At 40.8% G+C, this 22,596-nt stretch overlaps 1 protein-coding gene across 3 annotated transcripts in view; it reads left to right on the top strand.

Moving 5' to 3' along the window:
• plch1 (phospholipase C, eta 1) overlaps positions 1–22,596 on the top strand; it is a 56,224-nt gene that overhangs the window by 21,671 nt on the left and 11,957 nt on the right. For all 3 annotated transcript variants that reach the window (XM_046389353.1, XM_046389354.1, XM_046389355.1), the window contains 12 exons: positions 2,016–2,162; positions 4,692–4,935; positions 5,330–5,459; positions 8,201–8,371; positions 8,895–8,988; positions 11,562–11,765; positions 12,323–12,443; positions 16,061–16,232; positions 18,632–18,739; positions 20,781–20,936; positions 21,619–21,681; positions 22,502–22,596. In XM_046389353.1, the coding sequence (XP_046245309.1) occupies positions 2,016–2,162; positions 4,692–4,935; positions 5,330–5,459; positions 8,201–8,371; positions 8,895–8,988; positions 11,562–11,765; positions 12,323–12,443; positions 16,061–16,232; positions 18,632–18,739; positions 20,781–20,936; positions 21,619–21,681; positions 22,502–22,596 (1,705 nt within the window). The remainder of the gene's footprint in view (positions 1–2,015; positions 2,163–4,691; positions 4,936–5,329; positions 5,460–8,200; positions 8,372–8,894; positions 8,989–11,561; positions 11,766–12,322; positions 12,444–16,060; positions 16,233–18,631; positions 18,740–20,780; positions 20,937–21,618; positions 21,682–22,501) is intronic.

Here is a 22,596-nt window from a genome sequence, read left to right as displayed (position 1 = left end):
GAGAAATGATAGGTATGATAAGAAAGGAGTCTTGAGAAGAGAGTTAGACTCTCTTTCTGCATGTAAAAAAATGATATATCCTCAGATAGTGGCCAGACAACTAATAACTCACAGCCAAGGCTGTGCAGAGTACAGGTCCTCCAGTCTGCATGTCGAAGTCTCAGTGGTCAAGATTCTGCATCCTAAATTGCTTGTGTGTGTGTGTTTAAATGAGTGTAGAAATACGTGTGTAGTGCTTTAGATAAGAAGCGCTGTATTGCTCATAATAAGCAGGTCGACACCTTGCATGGCAGCCTCCCCCACCCCCATCAGTGTATGAATCACTGAAATATAGAAAAATGGACAACGCATCTCCACTTCCTCCCAGTGTACAAAAATGAAGCCAAATTATCCCGCATAGTAACGATCTGGTGGTGGAGACGTAGCATTCACATCTATACACCAACCCGACTGTCAGTCATCACCTTTCACCACCATTTTATAGCATCGAATAATTAATAAAACCAAAGTCATCAGAGAAGATAAATACTTAAGCAACATTAGCAAGAACCACCTTTGCGTCTACATGTTATCAGATGGCCCATGTCCCATCTGAAGGCATGAAGAGGGGCAGGATTTATGACTTATACTGCAGCCAGGCACCAGGGGGCGATCAAGATGATTTTGTTTCTCTTTCGAGGTGCTCTCATGTCGTTCATCCTTATTTCATATTCAATGGTATAAATGCGTGTGTGATCGTGTTAATGTGACAATTGTTATAAAGTGCTTTGAGTGGTCTGTATTGAAAAGTGGCATATAAATGCAGCCCATTTACCATTCGATTCATGTATACAAAGACATGCATGAAAACACGCACTCTATCTCACACACGGACACACACACAGGCATCTATACACGCACTCTGCTAACGAGGATGGAAATCTCGCTTTCTCTCTGCTGTCATCCACATCTGCTAGCCTGCCACCAGCTGCCTGAAAAAATAAGTCTGAAGCATTGTCTTTTATCCTTTCCCGATGCTGGACAGTGCGAGGCGATCAAACACAAAGTCATTTCTGGCCTTCATTTCAGTCTCTCTGTTCTCCTCTTCACAGCACTCCGCCCTTATTTTCCTTCTCACTGCGATTTCTTGGTTTATCTCAGGTGTTTTTAACTGAGTCTTCGCCTATGGAAGATGACCATACATTCAGTTTTCTCCCCAGAGTATATGACGCACATACATACTGTATGCCGTAGCACAACAATGCACTGCAGGAACAGAAGCTGCTCAGTATTTAAAACATTCATGATGCAGTAGGATGCGGTACCCAGTATTCAATACAGCCACAAGAAGCAACATACATTTTTGAACTTATCTCTGATGGTGTCTAGCAATGTAGATAGTTTTAAATGAATATTTGCAGGTTTTATGAAATTTGTTTGATTCAACATTTTATTCCAAAGTCAGTGTTCTTGATGCATTCAAACTAAATGGTTCAGTCGTAGGAGGAACACTAAATCTGGAAAGATATTTTACCTTTGAATTTTTTTTTAAATGTCATTTTCAAATAGAAATGATTGGAAATGAATCTGGGTGAATCATTATTTTAAGTTTTCACTGCAGGAAAGAGTTTCGCTGCATTTTTGGCCACCTTTAATGTAGCCCATTCGTAGCTTCCACCCTCCTCTGCATGATCTTCTGGAACAGTCTGCAGTTCCTGTGTGAAACTCAGAGCAGAGAGACAAACATTAGCTCTGTCTCCCTCTCTCTGTCCTCGCTCTCTCCGCTGCTTTCTGCAGCAGGTCAGTGGGTAACAGAAAAGCAGCCCTGTGTCTTCACACAGTCGCATCTCTGTCGTCGTTTGGACTCTGACCCACATCAGCTGTTGGTGGCTCAGATAATTGTGTGACACTTTGACACTTTGCCTCACTTCTTCCTGAGAAAAGACAAATAAAGCGAAGCACCTGTTCCCTTTGTGTCGCAGTATTGTGCTATGCTGACCCCAGTGCTCGTGTGTGTTTGTTTTGTTCTTCTGCAGTGGAGCGATGCATGAGTGTGATGCAGTCCGGGACACAGATGGTAAAGCTGAAGGCAGGATCCAAAGGGCTGGTGAGACTCTTCTACCTGGATGAGCATCGCTCCTGCATTCGCTGGAAGCCCTCACGCAAGAGTGAGAAGGCCAAGAGTGAGTATGCATTGACACGCATGCACACACACACACACACACACACACACACACACCTGCGTGTATGCAAGAGTAAATAGACACACTCTCTTTTTGTCACTGTCCTGCAACCTCTCACATGCTGCTGCTCCAGTTTAAAAACGTCCTCATTACATTTGCAGAACTCTTCTTCATTACAATCACACAGCACCATTAAATCATTCCGCATTGCACCGACCAAGTTGAAGGGCCACTCCACCAATCAGCTTGCTCATCATCAGAGTAGCGCTCAAGCTGTAAAAAAACAGTTGATTGCTGTATCTTTTGTGGCCGGAGCTTTTAAAGACTCCAAATTAGCAATGGCTGTGAATGTGGACATTGAAAGACAAGGGTCTCATGACAGACGGGGTTGCATCATTGGAATCGTGGATCTTTTAGTCTAGGGACTAAAATAAAATCAATATTTTGGCATTTGCTGATTTGATTTTTTTTAATTTTAATTTAATTTAAGTTATTTTATTAATCCCCAGCTGGGAAATTACTTCTCTGCATTTAACCCATCACTGATTGAAACACACACACACATGCAACATGCAGTGAAACACACACAGGAGCAGAGGGCTGCATCAAGCACCCGGTGAGCATATATTGGGGGTTAAATGCCTTGCTCAAGGGCACATCAGCCGGCTAATGGGGGGTGGGGACATTATCACTCCACCACACTCAAATTTTTCCTGCCCGCCCAGTGGGTGAATCGAAGCAGCGACCTTTCGATCACAAGCCACTTCTCCAACCTCTAGGCCACGGCTGCCCCAAAAAATTTGAGGTTGCAAGTATTTTGATTCTGAATGTATTGCTGACAATGTATTGCATTTGGTTTTTTTGCTAAAATGACAATGAAAACAGTATCTGCTTGCAATAAATACAACATTTTTCATTTTTATGGTTATGCTAAGGATGTGACCTGTGGCCTGCAGTTTGTACGGCAAAGGCACAGAAATAAGACCCAGGTTAATTAACAATATAACTGGAATTACTCTTAAGACTTAAACAACAATGATGATACTTGGGTAGCACGTATTGGGTTACAAAGTGCTTTGCAGTTTTTCCTCCACCTCTACCCTCCTGTTTTTCCAAGAATCTTAGTTGAATTTCTAAAATCTGTGTCAGCCACACTGCTCTGCCTCCGAGGGGATTATCATTATATATTTCATAGCCCCCTCAAAGCATCTCTGTCACTTTTTTACTTCACTGGTTTTATGTATCAACCTACTGAAGCATTCATCTGTCTATGGATCTGTCCTTATATGTGTGCAGAGTGTGTGTGCGCGTGCATTAGATAAGCTTCTTAGATCCTCTCCTTTGACACGATTAAAAGAAACACACAACAGCTGCGCAGTTCTTTCTCAGGACGTGTGTGTGTGAGTACGTGTGTGTGTGCTATCTGTCTGTATATGATCAAAATAAGGCTGCCATATTGTTGCTTTCAGTCAGAGCAGCAGAATTTCAGAGATGAGGTTATGTAAATGGATGAGAGAACTGAGTGTAATGGGGAAACGGCCACGGATAATTTTGGAATGGATTATGGCATTTTAGGATGTCAGTATTTTGGGATGTGTAAGAGTTAATGGAATAAAAAAATAATCATGTAAGTCATTATTCAGTCAATTATTTAAACACAATGGATAGTTATTCTGCGGAAAGCACATTGGTGTACTGATGAGAGTCATTAATTAATTGTTTTAATTGAAATGAGTCACTTGCAGCAGCACGTTAATAGATGTGATCCAAGAGATAAACTGCAAGGAGAAAACAAGCACGGTGAAGAGACAAAATGTGGCACAGGACGTATTTTAGGATTACTGCAGGTTGATTACTGTTTTCCTTTCCGAACAACAAAAAAAAACCAACCCAAACAAAACCAAAAAAAAAAAATACAAAGACAGCCGAGTTTCACACCAATCTCATTAGACTGTGATAACTTCTCTGTGTATTTTTACAGTCGATAGAGGAAAGCAGACAAAGTGTGGAGAACACAATTTTGGTTATTTTTCAAAAAGCAAGCATTGATTATTCTGTCTGCTTCATTCCTCTGTCATTATCCTCTGTTGGTCATCGGCAAGCCTTTTGTTTCAGAATTAAAGGATAAGGCTGTTATTATTCCACATCGCCAGCAAATCGTGGGAAAAGTGACCAACAACCGGCAATGTTACAGTTTGTTTCTTACTTACTTACTTATACTTGACTTCCCTATCCTGCCTGTCAGTCCAGTCTGAAGTGTGAACACACATCAGACACGGTTTCACTATCGGCGTTGTAGCTGAACTTGTGTGGAGGTCACTGGCAAGGAGGAATTTGCAACACTGAATTTCATCCTTATCGTAGGATGAATTAATTGCTGGTTTTAGTCTTTTTAATAAGACATACAATATCAACAACCTTTTTGTTTAAGTTGTAATGCAGTGTTAACCCGAGACAGAGATCATGAATTTCCTTCACCAGTAACCATTCAGGTCCTTTCTTTTCCATCCCACCTCCTTTGTCTGTCAGTCACCATCGATTCGCTGTACAAAGTGACGGAGGGCGGTCAGTCGGACATCTTCCATCGGCATGCGGACGGAAGCCTCGACCCGGCCTGCTGTTTCACAGTGTACCACGGAAACCACATGGAGTCCCTCGACCTGGTGACGTCAAACGCAGAGGAAGCCAGAACCTGGATAACTGGCCTGCGCTACCTGATGGCCGGGATCAGTGATGAGGACTCTCTGGCCAAACGGCAGCGAACACACGACCAATATCCTTTGATCAAAGAGCTGCACACAAATCACTGCTGTCAGGTGAAACACTCTTTCTTTTCTTTAGTGTTTGTGTCATTTGGTTTGAGAGATTTTTTCCCCCTCAGCTCAACACTTCATCTGGATATGGGGATTGTCTCTAATAGCAAATAAGGTACACCCACTCAAGCACTCTCTCAAAACAAATAAGCAGTGATACCAGATGACAAGTGACATATTTTCTTTTATTTTTGTTTTCATCCACTTTTTGTTCAGTGTTCTTAGCTCCAAGGAGAGCACTGATCCCCAATATGGTAAAATATTGAGCTGGCTTTAAATCTTACAGACAGATCTTATGCATACAAATACACATGATACACACCAAATTTTCCTTAACGTGAGTGTGTGTGTGACGTGGCTGAAGCAGACATTTGAGGAGGCAGACAAGAACGGAGACGGACTCTTAAACATCGAAGAGATCTACCAACTTCTCCACAAGCTGAACGTCAACCTGCCACGCAGGAAGGTCAAACAAATGTTTCAGGTCAGAAAATGAAGCCGCTTCAGCTTATTTGCTGCTAAATCCAGTACTTAAAACTCCTTACAATCTGAAGGCAAGCAAATGGTGAGGGATGCCAATTGACAAGATCTAAATAAGACAAAAAAAAACAAAACAAAACAAAACATACAGACTCAAACAAGCATTCACTATTTTACTTCTTACATATAAACTGCAGTCTGAGGCATCACCATTATTCACCGTTATACCAAAGGACTTACACACATATATCAAGCTCTTTTACTAAGTCAAGAAGAGGTTTTATTTCATCTAACCACATTAAATTCCTCATGTATTAAAAATTCAGTTCGCTGACGTCACGTTACTGTTGCATTTTTTATCTTTATGTACATTTGTGTAATTCAAATAAACGTGTGAGAAATATTTGATATGTTCATATGAGAGAGAGAGACACTTTTAGAGGAAAAGGATGAAGCGATGTGAAGGGAGGGCTGCTTCAATTTTTAAAACAGAAGTCACATTTAGGAATGTCAGAAATCCACTTGTAGTGTCTACTGGCTTTTCTAATGTGGGTCAGGGTGTGCAGTAACAGTGCAGGGTTTTACACCGACAGCATCCAGTTTCTCACTTTTCTGTTATTTTATCTACTGACTGCAAACACAAAATTATCTCAGATATCATCAACACCAAATGGATGGATGTTGGATGGACAGCAATGCAAAGTAAGTAGAACAAAAGCAGGCCTGCAAAATTATAGGATCAATGAATTATCAAATGATAACGATCAGTTTGAGAGTGACCCTGTTTCCAAATTTAGTTTTAAGACCTGAATATTTTCAGCTGTATTGAACTGACAAAGCATATTCCCATGGAGATTGGGCCCAGCACCCCATTTTTGCTCTGTGGCTAATGAAATCATAAGGTAAATTTAATATTTAAAATTTAAATTCCAAACTGGACCAGTTCTCAAGATTCAAAAATGGATCTCGTGTACTGACTGCAGGAGATCTATTTCGTCTTAAAACTTGCCTTGCAGTACTTACATTAAAACGTACATAAAACTTTCCAACTTACCTCAGTAGTTTAAAGTGTTTATCTCTTCATAAAGAGCTAAACTGTAATTTAAAGCCATAAAATAATTCTCTTTGGGCTTAGATCAGATAGGAAATTTCATTAATTTATCTCTTTCCATCTAGCACTGCCAGACAACAATGTTGCCTCCTGAACAGCTTGTGCAGTTGCTTAAAATACCATAAATGTCTTTGTTTTCCCTCCATGCATTCCCGATGAAGTCCGTCACAGTGATTTATCCTGCTCGTTGTGTTCAGATTCTCTCTGTGATCTAGTCCCCGGTGCACACAGCGAGCTCATTACGGGGGTGTGATGGAGGCATTAGCTGGTATTATTAGATTTGGTGTGGAGTGGGCCCCCGTGAGATCCAGGTAATATGAGACGCTGGGATCCCAGCGAGGAGACAGAGCGAGGAGGCAGGACAGAACGAGCAGCGAGCCATGCTGGGTGTGTCCTCAGGCAACATGTAGTAAGATATGAGGTCAGGGAAAAGAGAAAAAAAGGTTGCAGCGGTAATGTGTTTGTATCAGACTGGCACAGTGTGTGTGTGTGTGTGAATTTGTGTCAGTGTGAAAGAAACATGACGAGAAATGGAGAAAAAAAAGATGAGGCAGCTCTTCCCTCGTACACGTCATCATGCATCTTTAATTTCATCTTTAATTAATTGTCCATGTGCACTGGATGAGACATTGGCAGGGCTGATGTTGGCTCCTCACTTAGGGTGATTATAGGCATACACTATGTTGTTATAGCTTGATAACGAGATAATCCATCATGACGTTTCACATCGTTCACGCAGTCGGACATCGTGTGATTTCATGTGATGGAGGAAAACCATCCATCCATTTTCTATACCGCTTATCCATCAGGGTCGCGGGGGAGCTGGAGCCTATCCCAGCTGACTATGGGCAAGAGGCGGGGTTCACCCTGGACTGGTCGCCAGTCAATCGCAGGGCCACACAAAGACAGACAACCACACACTCTCACACTCACACCTAGGGGCAATTTAGAATAGCCAATTAACCTAATGTGCATGTTTTTGGTATTGTGGGAGGAAGCCGGAGTACCAGGAGAAAACCCAATGGAGGAAAACCCCATTTTGTTTTTGTCTTGCCCTCACCAATCAGCGACGAGCATCCATCCTGCCACCATTTGCATCTCTCAAAAGACAGTCACAAAGTGCAAAAAAACCCCAAATCCAATAAAATGACAATAAAAGACCAAAAAAAAAAATTATGAAAACAACATGAGGAGATAAAATATATGAAAAGATATTGATATAATAAAACAACAGGACTGATTATTACACATACAAAGCAAGAAATTAATTAAATAAAAGCACTTTTTTTTCATTAAAAAAAGAGATTTAAAAAGTACAAAGAGTACAAAGACGTGGCTTGCCTGATCTCCTGACATCCCCGTTCTTATTCTCACCTAGTGATTAGTTAGTCGAACGTTTCTATAACCCAGAGAGGAAACTGTAGGGTTACTGTCATCATTTCTTGGTAAAATATTTGGATTACTTTTACATATAAAAAAGAACATTGTCAGATATTTCATTGACAGATGATTTTTTCTTTTTCAGTTTCTGATATCTGTTTGAATCAGTGAACCTGTTTCTGGTGTAACCATCAGAGGATATTAGCTTGAGACGTGTCATACGCCGATGACATATCACTTATCCGCCCTCGCAGGAAGCAGATACAGACGACCACCAGGGCACCTTGACATACGAGGAGTTCTCCGTCTTCTACAGGATGATGTCTCTGAGACGAGACCTGTTCCTGCTGATGATGGCGTACAGTGACAGGAAGGACCACCTGACAGCGGAGGAGCTGGCCAACTTCCTGCGCAACGAGCAGAAGGTGAGAGGTCACACTGGTCTCGGGTTAGAGCCGATAAAATGCTCTACCGGTGACACGTTTTTATGATGAGGTGTCCAAGCTACTTCCTCTCCTTAGTCTAAAAGGTAATTCTCTCTGTCTCAGCTGTCTGCCCAGAGGAATCTGCACCACTGAGCCAATCTATCACCCCTAAAATTGGTTTGTCTCATGGGTGCCCTTTTCTTGTTCTTCAGATTTTCTTTGCTAGTTTGTCTTTGTGTTTCTGACACACTCGTTTCTCTCCCACACCACAGCGGTGTCATTTTTCATCAGGCTGTATTCGCTGTCTCTCGCCCGCGATGCTCGACATTAATACTGTTCTCAGACTGTGCTGCCTGTTTGACATGGCTGACAATTAAATTAATGACAACACAAATGTGTTACATAAATGGGAAATCATTCTGACTTCACCTTGCATTTAGGCTGGGATTAAACATTTGTCAGCGACTATTTCTCAAGGAGTCCATACATCTTTACCATATTAATCTTTTTTTTTTCACTATAGATGACCAATGTGACTCCAGAGTATGTTGCAGAAATCATTGACAAGTTTGAGGTGTCCGACGAGAATAAGCAAAGAGGTGTCATGGGGATTGAGGGTAAGTTCCTTCCATTTTTCTTTCTTCTTTCACGTCTTTATTTTCACTCCACTCCAAATCTTCCCTCCCCCCCCCCCACACTCGGCTCAGTCATTTGTCCTCGCTGTAGCTGTCATGGCAAACCGTCAGTTTACAAATTACTCTGATATTTTATTTTGATTGTTTACCATCCTCTGAAAACTCTGGTCTTAATAGTTTACACCATTAGCAGATTGCTGAAGTCGTGTCAACTTGCAAGAGCAGAAATAAACAGATTGTGTGTTTTATTATTATGAGTCATTGGCCAGTTGACAATATAAATGCCATTTTGTCTAAGCGCTTCAAACACTAAATGTTAAATGCTGTGAAGTCGACATCATTATGTACAGCACAAAAGAAAACAGGACTTACTTAATATTTATGAATCTGCCAACCTTAAAGATCTTTGGCTCGTAGATAAGCAAGAAGCGACAAATGATGCAGGAGCGTTTTAGTTTGTGTCTGTAAGTTAGGATTTAATTAACAATAAAAACGCCTGTCTTTTTGAAATGGAATGAAAATTCAAGGCCAACTGAAAGATAATAACAATAGTAACCACTACTTTTAAATTTTATTCCAAATTTGCCGATTCAAGTGAAATTTATATGAGCCCTGTTTAAATTATTCAGCTGTGAATTCCACCCCTCATAATAAAAATGTTAAATCCTGACAACAAGTAGCTGAAAAGATCCAATAATTAATCATGAATGTTTTGGGACTCTTTTGGCAAGTGCTCATCTCTGAGTGGCATTTTAAGTAACGCCACATTCAACTGAAGGGGGAGCTTGAGGGAGAAGAGAGAGTGAGGATGGAGGAGGGGAGTCAGGATGGGAGGGGGGGGGAGTGAAGATTCGACAGAAATGAGAGGAGTGACTGTGGGAAGAGGAGATGAGTGAAGGAGGGGTGAGACTAATCTTGTTTCTAGAGGCATGAAGGCTAACACTGTGTGTGTCTGACTGATCAGACCAGTAGGTCTGATGTCTTGCCTACAGGCCAGAATTATGTGTGTTTAAACATGAGCTGTGAACACATGTGGCAGAAGTGTACAAACACACTCACATTAACATCTTTTTTTATTTTTTTTAACAGTGTGATGAGGTGTTGACTACAGTATGTGGTCTCTTTATATCCGTGTGACTGTATATAGTATCACGTATGGTGTATAGGATTCATGTCACACAGTGTAGTGTTAGAATATGGATTCAGCCATGTTGGCACCATGAACAGATTGCATGTCCAGTCTTATCACTGACTTGTCATAGCAAAAACCTTTCCAATATTTGCATCACATTTCTCATTTTTCCTCCTCAGTCTCCTTAACTTGTCTGCCTTTCCCATTCTTGGTATTCCTGTCTCATTTTTATGCCTCCTCTCTTGGTGAAAGGATGCTTTCTTGCCGCTCACTCCTCTTAATGCTGCCCCCCCCCCCAAAAAAAGAGAAAAAATTTGGCTGGTGTGCATAGTTTCAAACCTCACCACTCTCATCACCACCGCAGCGCTCCGGTTTGAATGTGCTTGTCTGTCATCCTTTGGTATTTTCCCAGGAATCATCCTGCTGATAAAGAAAGATGTTGTAGCTGTCACTGTAAGAAGCTCTTCCGATGTGCAGGATATTCAGATATATTTTTCAAAAACAAGCAGCACTGGAAGCTGATACATGAGGGATGCAGGATCACTGCATATCAAGCAATATTTAAAATACTTTGCTTTGTTCCACTGTGATCCCTGCAACTGACACCTCTTTGTTGTCTGTATATGTTAATAATGACAGCAGTGATGCTACTGAGGCTGACAGGAGTGTCAGTAGTTTTACATAAACCAAAGCATTTCATGGAAATTCGTCCTGTAGTTTTTGGGACGTTTCATTCAGAACCACAAATTTGAACCTCCTGGTGGAGTCAGAGGAAAAGGCAGGGGATGATCAAAGTCAAAGGGATTCTCTTTCTGGGAATTATGATTGTCTTTATGCCTGTCCATCAATTGGTGCTCCCCTATGAGCCGGGGCGCAGCTTCAGATCCTCAGCCAGGACTCTGCGGGCCTTCCCCAAGTTCCTGCTCAGGACCAAAGGACTGGGCCTTTGCAGTCAAGGCCCCTCAGCTCTGGAACTCCTTGTCCAACGACTGGAGTCTTGCGGACTCAGTGATCTGTCTTAAATAGCTTCTTAAAACATGTTTTCCCCAAGGTCTTTCATTAATTCTAGCTCACTGTTTTATTAGATGTTGAGATGTGCCACAGAATATAAGTAAAAACTATGACCTGCTGATGCTGCTAGAAAAAGGATCAAGAGATCACTGAAGTCTTTAGAATTCATCCTTTAGGCAACATAAATATCTGTACAAAATTTAAAAATACTGTTATATCGAAATGTTAAAACAAAAATGTCAACCTCATGAGGGCACAAGAGGTGTCATCAAATAAGCAGGATTCATCCTCTGAGGACCATGAATGTCTGTGCTAAACATCATGGCAGTCCATCAAGTTCTTGTTGCAACATTGCAGTCTGGGCTAAAATATTACTAATATCTGTTTCCTGTACATTTCTATTTACCAACAGGTTTTACAAGACTTATGCGCAGTCCAACTTGTGACATTTTCAACCCTCTGCACAACGAGGTGAATCAAGACATGGACCAGCCTCTCTGTAACTACTTCATCGCCTCCTCTCATAACACATACCTGACTGGAGACCAGCTCCTCTCCCACTCCAAGACCGACATGTACGCCTGGGTGTTGCAGTCCGGCTGCCGCTGCGTAGAAGGTACGCATACGTCAGCATTAAACATGGACGCCAAAGCAAGGCTAATCTCACTGTGGAGTCATCCACAAGAAATATTTTGACATGTCTTAGTAGGAAAAGCACAGCAATTTAGTTGATGCTGAATTTCATTTGGCTACTTAACTTTTTGGGGTTATAGTCGGTGGTGGCTTATTGTGAGAACTTGCAGGGACACTAGAACTAGATCTAGAACAGAACCTCGGTTAGCCGTATTGGGAACACATGTGCCTTCAAAATGCAAACTCCATTTCACCCTCATCACATTGTGCCAAAAATGGAATTAAACATCTACTGTTAGGGACGTTAATGGTTGTTTACAGTTGAGCGCTTTCAACCTTTTTTTTTTTTTTTTTTAATGTCTTTAAATTAAAACCCAGCACCCATTTTGCTGCATTTATATTCGGTAATAAAATGTGAAATAGGCCCACAGATGCTTCCTACTGTGAGCAGTAGGAAGAGACAGAAAACTGAGAAGAGCCACATGATGCAGTGTTTTATTCATGCATCGTTTCCCCCGTGTTGTTTCTTTTTCCCTCCAGTGGACTGTTGGGACGGGCCTGATGGAGAGCCGATGGTCCAACATGGCTACACTCTGACCTCCAAGATACCGTTCAAGTTTGTCATAGAGACCATCAATAAATATGCCTTCATAAATAACCAGTGAGTCAAAGCTCCCTATAGTATGTGTGTGTATGTATGTGGGTGTGTGTGCGTATGTGTGTGTGTGTGATAAGATGTGAGTGTTTGTGACATTTTATGGAAAGCAGACACTTTCATTATCCTGTAGGTATTGTACTGGGAGGAAATGGCCCAGAATACCAAATAGATATGCCACTTTATGTATTTCATCTACAGTTTAGTCACACATTAAACTGACTGAAACATCATTTCTGGTTGACATTCTGTAGAGCAAATAAAACAAAATAGCACAACATTTCTCCATGTGCACACATATAGATTATATTATTGATTATGTATGTTCCTCCTCCAAACTGTGTTGCTTATGGTCAACTGTGGGTATGACAGCATCAACCCACACATAAAAGGTGCCCCTCCATCATTTAAAAAGCTGCAGAAATAATGTATTTTTCCTTACAAACTAGTCTCGAGGTAGCATTTCTCAGATGATTAAATATCTAGGAATTTGATGAGAGGTTTCCCCACAAGGTTTAACAAGAAAGTTGCAACATTTAGACAGCCAGCTTTTTGTTTTTCAGAGAACACTGTGATTCCTGGCAGTAATTAGCACCTATTACTGAGCCATCTGCTTAGCAGCGTTTCCTCTGGCTCCCAGAGGACCCACTGTTTGTCTCTGCTGGGTCCAACAATACCCAAACAAAGTGGTGAATGATGCAGCTTCCTGCTGCCACATTGGCTCGCTTTAACTTCTATTGCAGCTACTTGGTGTTATAAAACCATGTATTTTATTCAAAGGTACAGACTGTATTGGGGGAGGCTTTATTTATGTAATTAAATAAGAAACACGTATTTTGAATGTATTGCTGTTTCATTTATGCAATACTTGAAGGTGCTTTGTCATGCTTTGTAAAGCTGTTTATCAATGTGACAGATTTTGAGTGTTTCTACATCAGCAATCAATCACTGACCAAAATAACAGCAAATAACATTCAAGAAAACAGGGAATCAAAGTAATTAAGTAGTAAGTAAGTATTGTGTAAGTAAGCAGCTGGAGAGACACAAAAACCCAGCTCACCTCAATAATTACAGAGCATGGATGGAAATATACAAACACACAACAAGGTGTTTGTACACTTGAGTTAACCTCGTTTGACTTCCTTTTTAATTTATAGTTTTGACTTTATGCTTCAGTTTAGTGTTGAAAGGCTTAGTTGATTAACTGACAAGTCATTAGTCATAATTCTCATTAGTCATGCATCCAAAGTCGCTTTCCAAGCAAGTAAATAGTTTACTCAAGGCTTTTCTACTGTGTCACAACAACATCTTTGTGTTCCGTCGTTAATTCAGTTAAAGATGATATGTTCAATGCATCATCCCAAAAGAAAACACTCACGCTTGCTAATCAGGAAACACCTTTATGTTCTTGTAATCTCATGGGATAGTGACTGGTACTCGGTAATTATGCGGACAGCAAGAACAGGTGAATAAATTGAACATGCTGTGCTTTACTCCGCCCCTTCTGCTGTTCTCACCTTTTACAGCTGATTATCACTGCAACCTGTTAATGTGATTAATGGCCCCCTGAGCTTTACCACACAAACACACACACACGCAAACTCACACAGTCGCCAAACCAAAGCGATGGCATCATTATTAGGGTTAATTCTGTGGTTTGATCCGGAGAAATTTGATGTGTTGTAAAAGGAACACACATGCACACACACACACACACAAAAAAAAAAAAACAAGCAGCTTTTCTGCTCTTCAGGATGTTGACAAATGATAGAAATTAAGCCATATGTGTTGCTGTTGACAGTCTTGTCTTGTATAATGAGCTGTTTTATGTGGTTTGATATGTGACAGTTCCTCACAATCAGGCTTGGGATCACAGAATTATTAAAAATAAAACAAAAACAAAAAACAAGACAAAGACACATATTTTCACAGTGGAATAATGAGACTGTTGGCTGTTGGAGCCCATCACAGAGAGCCAGGATGTAAGTTTCATAGAAAGACAACATTTGCAATACATGTCTGGCAAGTGTTTAGTTTTTTCACAATAAATTATATTAGAGCTATGGAATATTAAATCATCCTTCTTTACTCACTACATCTAAGCCTTTCTGACTCTCAGGTGTGCATAAACTACAGGTTATGAACTTCTTCTTAAACTACAAAAGCGTAATTATCAGTTATCGCATCAGCCACGAGAAGGAGGTAATCATCTCTTATTGTATCAGCTGTAACAAAAAAACCCGAAACCTTTTGTGCACAGGAAACTGTTTAGGGACCACACACACTGTTCACCTACGTTAAAGCAGCATGTCTCACTATGTCACTCTTCTGGCCACAACTGGGTGTCGTTTGGCGTTTTTTGACACCAGTGCTGAAATGATGCTGGAAAATGACATTTTTTCCCCCTACAAAACCTTTCTTCTCTTTTCTAAACAAGGGAAACTAAAGTTATCACAAACTGAAGACTAAACACCATGACAGGTGCTCCTCATCATGTCTAGTTTTAAAAGTTAGTCTTTCACATTCTTCTGTAATTTGTTCTGAATAACAGATTAAATCATTTTCCTGGCGGTGGCCCTGCACCTGCTGCAGCTGTTGACCATCACACAACAGGTTATGGATCTGAATCTGCAGCCTGATGTTATCACATGCCCTTATTTATATTAAAAGTGGTACTGGTCACTGTAATTGTTCCTCCTCTTCTTACTCGCTGTGAAACAACCTGCTGGATGTCACTGTCTGTGTTGAAATGAAATGACTCTGTGCTGTTCTCATGACACATGATATCTCAGGGATGAATGAATGAATTTGGTGGTCAGAGGTTACTGTGACCTCTCAAAACACATTTTTGGCCTTAACTTTCATATGCTAATTACGACAAAATAATAGGATAAAATGATGAAGCGATGGCATTTTATGTTCTGAAGGTCAAAGGTTGACTTCACTGTGACATCATTATGTTTTCTGGCCATTATTCAACACCATCACTCAGGGACAGAGAAGGTACATTTGACCATATTTCACATGTGGCCAGATGCTGATTTGGTGACACTAATCTTTTATTAAATTCCTTCATTCTTCACTACATATACAATATTATGTTGTCATGTCTGGAGAGACATGCATGTAAACTGCAACTTAACTGGTTAAGGCAAACAACCACAAGCAGGCATTTCCTGTTGTATTTGGCAGAGGATCAGTTTGAGAGTGTGTGTGTTATGTGTGTGTTTGTGTGCTTGTGAGTGTGTGTGTTTTGGGGATCAGAGGTGGAGCTTAGAGCAGTCCTCTTTCCCCTGAGGCAGAGCTGTCAGCCTGACGTACCTGACATTTGAGCTGTGATGCCGTGTGGCCACGAGTCATTTCACCTTTCCCAAATGAAACCGCAGGCACACACGACGCCACGGCGGTGTTTACGCTGCTGCCTTTTTATCATTTACCTCCTCTCTGTTCTGTTGTTGGAGGTGAAAAATGGAGCTCCGGTTTGTGATGTGATTTACACTCATCACTCCAGTTCTTTTGGCTGCTTTCAAGACGCATTTTTCAAGTGCAGGCAGACTTTGACATAATTTATCAAAACTTGATTATGTATGTTGATCTTTTTTTTTTTTTTTGTCTTATTTCAGGTACCCAGTAATTCTGTCCATAGAGAACCACTGCAGCATCCAGCAGCAGAAGAAGATTGCTCAGTACCTGCGAGAAATCTTTGGAGACAAACTGGATGTCGGTGACATCCTGAGCAGAGACTCCAAAACACTACCCAGTCCTCATAGCCTGAGGGGAAAGATACTCATCAAAGTAAGAATGGATGGATGGTGGACTGACAGTTTGTGTTTTTAAATGAACAAATAAATCGCCCAGTCAGTTAGTGCTCAAAGCAAATGCATCACACTTCACATCTCTTGCTTCAGTGAAGGAAGCAGAACTCTCGTTATCTTTCCATATTTAACTTCATGTGGGTCGCTGGTCTGAAGATGGGGAGGCACCGCAAGGCAGCTAATTAACGCCCATAAACAGATGAAGAGAAGGAGAACAGGAAGACTGAACTAGGTCATTGTATTAATAAAGGATAGAAGGACGAGATGGTGGAATATGATTACTGTGGCAGATTAGTTTTTTTTTTTTTTTGGTAACACACTCACACAAACGCACACACACACACACAACATGGCAACTCAGTTTTGGCAGTCAAAATATTTGTTTTTTAATTTGCTTCTAGTCGTAGCACATCTGCAATTAACCATCATGAATAGATGAATATTTAAAGGCATTTTTAAATTTCATGAGAGATCTGCACTGCTGCCCCACAGAGTTTATACAGAATTACAATGAATCCTTTATTTCCCAAACCCCTGGCTAAACCCAAAACAGAATTTTTGTTTTTCATACTTATAATTTGAAATCAGAATTTCTAATTTACCCTAAATTATTATTAATGCAATTCTTTCATTAATTTTACAGGTGTCACTCATATGTAATTCTAAAAAACACACATTCAGACTCTAATATGTAAGCTTTTTACTTTGGCATATGGAGAAACAACAGCATTGCTAACAAAATATTCTATCTGAGGTCCTGAACATGCAGAGGCATTTTTAACAGCTTAAAAATACACACTTAATAGTTTTATCAGCTTGATACTCCGTGACTTTTTACTGCTCTTTGAGCTGATGACAACGTGTTTTAGAAATCAACCACAGAAAATTGAAGCCGCACTTCTGTTTGAGATCTCAGCGAGACCCCATCTTTAAAGCTTAGTTAAATAAGAGGATTTTCTTATGCTCGGCATCTATTATTATATTTTAGGCAAACCCATTCAAAATGACCAAATAAGTCCATTTCTGCTTTTTGCAGTTTTATAGAACTTCCCTTGTCTATAAATAACCTTTTGGTTAACAAAAGATATAAATCACAAACCACTCATGATAATTTTATGATACCAATAATCTGATAATTGTAAAAGTCAAAATCAGTGCTTAAAGGTTTCCCTTTTTATATCTTGAAATGTCACACTTTATAGCATGTAAGTCATCTGAAAACACATTGTTTCCAGCCTTCACAAGCTTATCTCTTTGCAACGCTCACTGTTGTAGTCACAAAAGGCAGGACAGGTGTCCAGCCGGATGATCAGTGAAGAATCGTTGATATGATCATCCTCAAAAAGAAATGAAACCCAACATGTTATCTTTTTCGCTATTAAATATCAGCTCTCACTTTAACAGCCCAAGGCTCAGAAGATCCTTATCCATACCAGCACAGCAGAAAAGCTTAGAAAATCTTGACATACAGAATATCAGAGAGACAGAGCAAAGGCTTTCAGTATTTATTGGATTTTTGTTATAAGAACCTGATAAAACTGACTTATCTGTAATGTGAAGAGAGCCTGCATTGTTCCCTGGAAAAGGGGCTCTGGCTTTGTCCCACCCGAGCCAGATGTCTGAACAGTGAAAGCATTATTGATTTTCTATAAAAGCCCTTTGCTCCTCTCTAACAGTTTTCCTCCATCTCTTTCCTCGACCCTCTTCGCCCTGGTTTGAGAACCTCTCTCCATCCCCCAATGGAGGAAGAGACAAGAGAGTCACATTACAATGAAGACAAAATGGCGAAAGGGTTTTTGACAGTCACAGACAGAATGCAGAGAGGGGGTAGAGTGCTTGTGGCAGTGGTTGAAACAAGGGCGGTGATGTCAATGTCACTGAGAGACTCAATATACTGCAGGAAGCTCAGAGTCTGGCACTGATTACGGAGAAAGAAGCCTAGAAAATCTTGACTCCTACTCACACCTTCAGAATGGCTCACTAATGGGCTTACACTCTGCTAAAAGAGCTGCTCAGGGAGCTTCTTCAGGGAGAATCTGCAGCTGATTGTACCATTTGTGCGCACGTGTTTGCGTGCGCACAAATGTGTGTGTTTAGTGCCCTCTTGTGCTTCTTGTAATGAATTTCCCTCTTCCTATACACAGGCTCCTACACATTTTAAAAGATTTCAACTTGTACACTTTTTTGGTGCGTTTAGTGCGAATGTCTGGGTAAAACATGCTGCATCCTGGTGCATTATTCTTAGACTTTCTTCGAGATGCAACTTGTGTGGGCCTTATAATGTACAAACACGAGGACTAATGCTGCATTCAAGACGCATGCCTGGGTCAAACGTAAGCTCCCCCCCCCCATCTGCTTGTCTGTCCTTTCTCTATCCAGGGGAAGCGTCTGCCTGCCTATCTGTCTGCAGATGCCGAGGAAGGCGAGGTGTCTGATGATGACAGCGCTGATGAAATTGAGGATGACTTCAAGCTTAAGAGCAGCAATGTAAGATAGTGGAATGTTGCCATGAAAAGAATGTGCACACACCCAAACAGACACATTGCTTCACATGAGTCTTTTCTCCTTGTTTTCATTTTATTTATATCATAACCTGTTAGTAAGAGAGAGCAAGTTGTGTGTAATGTAATCAGTGGCTCATGATGGGGCTGTTTCATTTTAAATCAGTGCAAAACAGCTGTAATATGCCTGTCATTCACCTGTCTTGGAGCCCTAATTCCTGTTTTTCTACATTTCGTTGAAGCCAGGGCAGCACTAAAATGTTTTGAATGAATAAGACGTGTCCTCCAACAAATTAAAACAATATTTTGATCGATAAAACAGGTGTAAATTAGAGAAAATTGAAAAGCTTTGTTTTGTTCCTGTTAAAAAAAATAAAGTAAGTGAATTTAATTGAATTAATTTAGCCTGTTCCCCAAGTGCTATCCGTCGGTCTGTTTAGGCTGCCTTCCTTTGTGGATCTATAAGTGCTTTCAAGGCAACAACAACATCATATCAGAAAAGTATATTTGTAGTTTAGACTGGTGAGGACTAATGTTATGGAAAAACCCCTTCCTCTCCTATGCAGGGACCACCAGAAGCAGTTAGATAATGGGATCTAAATTACATTGTTGTGCACAATATAATGACTTCAGTAATAGGGTAATAATGTTGTAAAGTTTTACTAATTGCCATTGCACGAATGTCTTGGAATAATCAATGCTTGATGGTGCAGTCAATGCAAGCACAGACAAGAGTTGTCACTGCTTGCTTATGGTTATTGCCCAATGCACTTTTTATAGTAAGTCTTAATCCTGTTCATTTGTTCTGTGATATAGTGGTGCCAGGGTGATCCTCGCCACATTTAAAGCACAAAAAACACTCCAGATGGTTCAGTTGTGTAACTGAATATGGCATCGTTCTCATTAGGCCGGAGGCACGAGGCTGCAGATGCCACTTTAGATGATCACTGCCATTTTAAAAGGGTGGTGGCAGGTTTTCACTGATGAGAGGCTTTGTTTTAAGCTCATTAAACCATTGTGCTTTCACAAAAGTCAGCACATTAACATTAATGGTGTGATGTAGCTTTTGTGCAGTAGTGATACATGTCTTTCTTTTGAGTTTTAGCAATCAATAATCAACATTGCAAGTCGTGTTACTAATTCAACTTTTACACTAATTCATTGACAAACTGATTGTTTTTACATTTGGCTGCTGGCAGATGTTTCACAGGGGAGTGCCGCTGAAGTGAACCAATTTTACACATTTCAACCTATGTAACGTGCAAAGGAAAGAAGCAGCAGGAAAAACATTTTAATCCTGCAGATGCAGACTTGTTGATGATGCCTCCTACAGGCAATTCAAAAAGTCATTGCTGCTGAAATTTTAAAGGTATAATATGAAACATTAGACCTTTCTTATATATTTTGGAGCGTTGTGTACTAAAGAACAATGTTGAAACCCAAAGAAATCAGTAAGCTGCGTCTTCAGGATGAGAGTCAGAGAGTGAGAAAATGCGCAAACACCAGCAAATGTAACATGAATATAACTTTAAAATGCGCCTGAGTTATGCAGATACATTTTCATTGGCAATATGAGGAGCTCCAGTGAACCGAACAAAGCATACATCTTTTGTTTTGATTGAGAGACCCCTTGTGGAAGAGGTTACTACAGTGCGTTCAACTCTTGGTATCAAGGCATTTATTCCTCACTGCACTTTATTTCCCTACTGTTCCCTACTATATTGTAGCCTCTATAGTCTAAAGAGCAGTGTCTCTTTCATGAACAAAGTGACAAGTAGCAAAGTGAAGAGCAAGAGGATCATGCATGATCTAAAGGTACAGGTTGCCACTAGCTGCACCTGGTTTCAGGTGTTTCGCATCAGTGAGAATGAGTGTCCTTGCTCCAAGACGGCACTACTATCCATCATCTCCTGTCCATATATGTGTCCTTGCACTTCTATTGAAATGACCTGCTTGTGTCTCTCGCTTCGTTGCCTATCTCTCTTTTTCCTTCCCTGTCTTAATATCTCTCCTCTTCTTTCATACAGGGCAATGGTCATCACCAGGTGGAGTCTCACATCAGAAAGAAACTGGACTCTCTGCTGAAGGAGTCTCAGATCGGAGACAAGGAAGACACAGACAGTTTCAGCATCCGAGCTCTGCTTCGGGCTACGCATCAGGGCCTTCAGAAGAACCTGCGGCAGGTACCACCCCAAGGCGATGTGCAGAGCAGAAGGAGCAGAGTAATACATCTCAAGAGATGAAGAAGAGAAAGAGAAGAGTGGGAGAGATAAAACTAGGCCATGGCATTAGTCACGGAGGGAACTGGAGAAAATAAAAGACTAGACTAGTTACTGCAGCACTCACAGGACCAACATACCCACTGAGCACATAAAAAATGGACAGACAACCAGCGCCTCCTCAGTCCACTCTGAAGGGACAGCTATGTTGTGTGTTTCATCCAAAGCGTGTAAAAACAGACTGAAAGTGATGAGAAACCAAATGTCTGCAGTGTTACTTAATATTTAATTTCCATGCTTGTCTCTTGTGCTATTTATGGAAGCTTCAGTTTCCTGACAGCCATTTTATGTAGTGGGTGTTATGTAGTGGTGCATTGGGGTTTCCTATTCTCTATTCTATTTGTGCTTTGCTGGTGATCCTCTTCACCTCAGTGTGTCTTTAAAGCCTTTATTTCTCTCTGTCCTCCTGACTAATATTTTTTTCCCCCCACTCCTTTCTTCAGCTGTGCTTTACTGGCTGATGTCTTCAGTTTCTGAGCTAGTGGCTAATGTGGTTGTTGTTAGATTTACATCAAAAGATTCACACATATGAATATAGACAAGCGCACACAGTCCCATATAAAGAACATCTTCTCTTTGTTTGTAGAGCTCCAGAGGGGTTTTGAAGAAATCTCAGAGCAGATCCTTCATCACAACGCTCAAACAGAAGGTGAGAAGCATAGAAAGAGGAAACACTTGCAAATCTATTAGATTTATAAGATCGTTTTATCTTTAGATCCTTTTTAAGTTATGTGTTTGACCTCCAGACAGCTGCTGGTGTATGTATAGGTTTGGACATCAATGTTTAGTGTCTTTGGTTGCTTTTGTTTCTTTTTTCTGACATTCCCACCTTTCTCAGCCTGGTTATTTCCCACTGAGAGTTCCCTCCTATATCCATTTGCTTCTTTTTCTCTATGCCCTCCTATGTTACCCACTCACATCTCCTCTTCATTCTTTAATGCCTCCCTCTCTGCATATTATGCATCCTCCCACGTGTGTGTGTATATATGCGAGCATGCATGGGTGCATGTAATACGTTGGCAAGCAGCCTAAACCATGTAATTACTGCAACCCTCATCCTCTTCTGAACTCCAGTTTAGTCCAAAGAGAGATGTTGCTTCTCTCAGAAAAAAAAAAAAAATCACACTTTACCAAAGACATGCTCGCTATAATTACATATGTTACACCTAGAACACCCACCAGTATGCACAAACATTCAAACTGATACTACAAGAGCAACACTCTCCATGAATCACACAGAAACACATACAATTTGCTAAAGAGAACAAGCCCTCTCCCACTGAGCAGCTCTTGTGCTGTGAGTCTGTGTGTAGGAGGCATCATGTATGGTGTGTATTTAACACATTTGTCCAGATTTCAACCAAACACCAGGATGTAGGCTAGGCTTTTCGTTTTTTCAACCAGTAAGCTGAAACCTCTGTGTAACTTGTGTACATTTTTACATGTTCCTGTGTGTGTTTGTGGTCCAGAGGCACTCCAAATCCAGGCTGTCATGCCAAAGTGTGGACAAGGAGGAGGACAGTCAGGAGAGGTCTGGGAGGGAGGCCGGAGGACAGCTCAACAG

The sequence above is a fragment of the Scatophagus argus genome, chromosome 5 (assembly GCF_020382885.2).
Source record: "Scatophagus argus isolate fScaArg1 chromosome 5, fScaArg1.pri, whole genome shotgun sequence".
Classification (NCBI taxonomy): Eukaryota; Metazoa; Chordata; class Actinopteri; family Scatophagidae; genus Scatophagus; species Scatophagus argus.
Note: the sequence above shows the minus strand (reverse complement) of the source record. Positions and strands in the feature narration are given on the sequence as shown.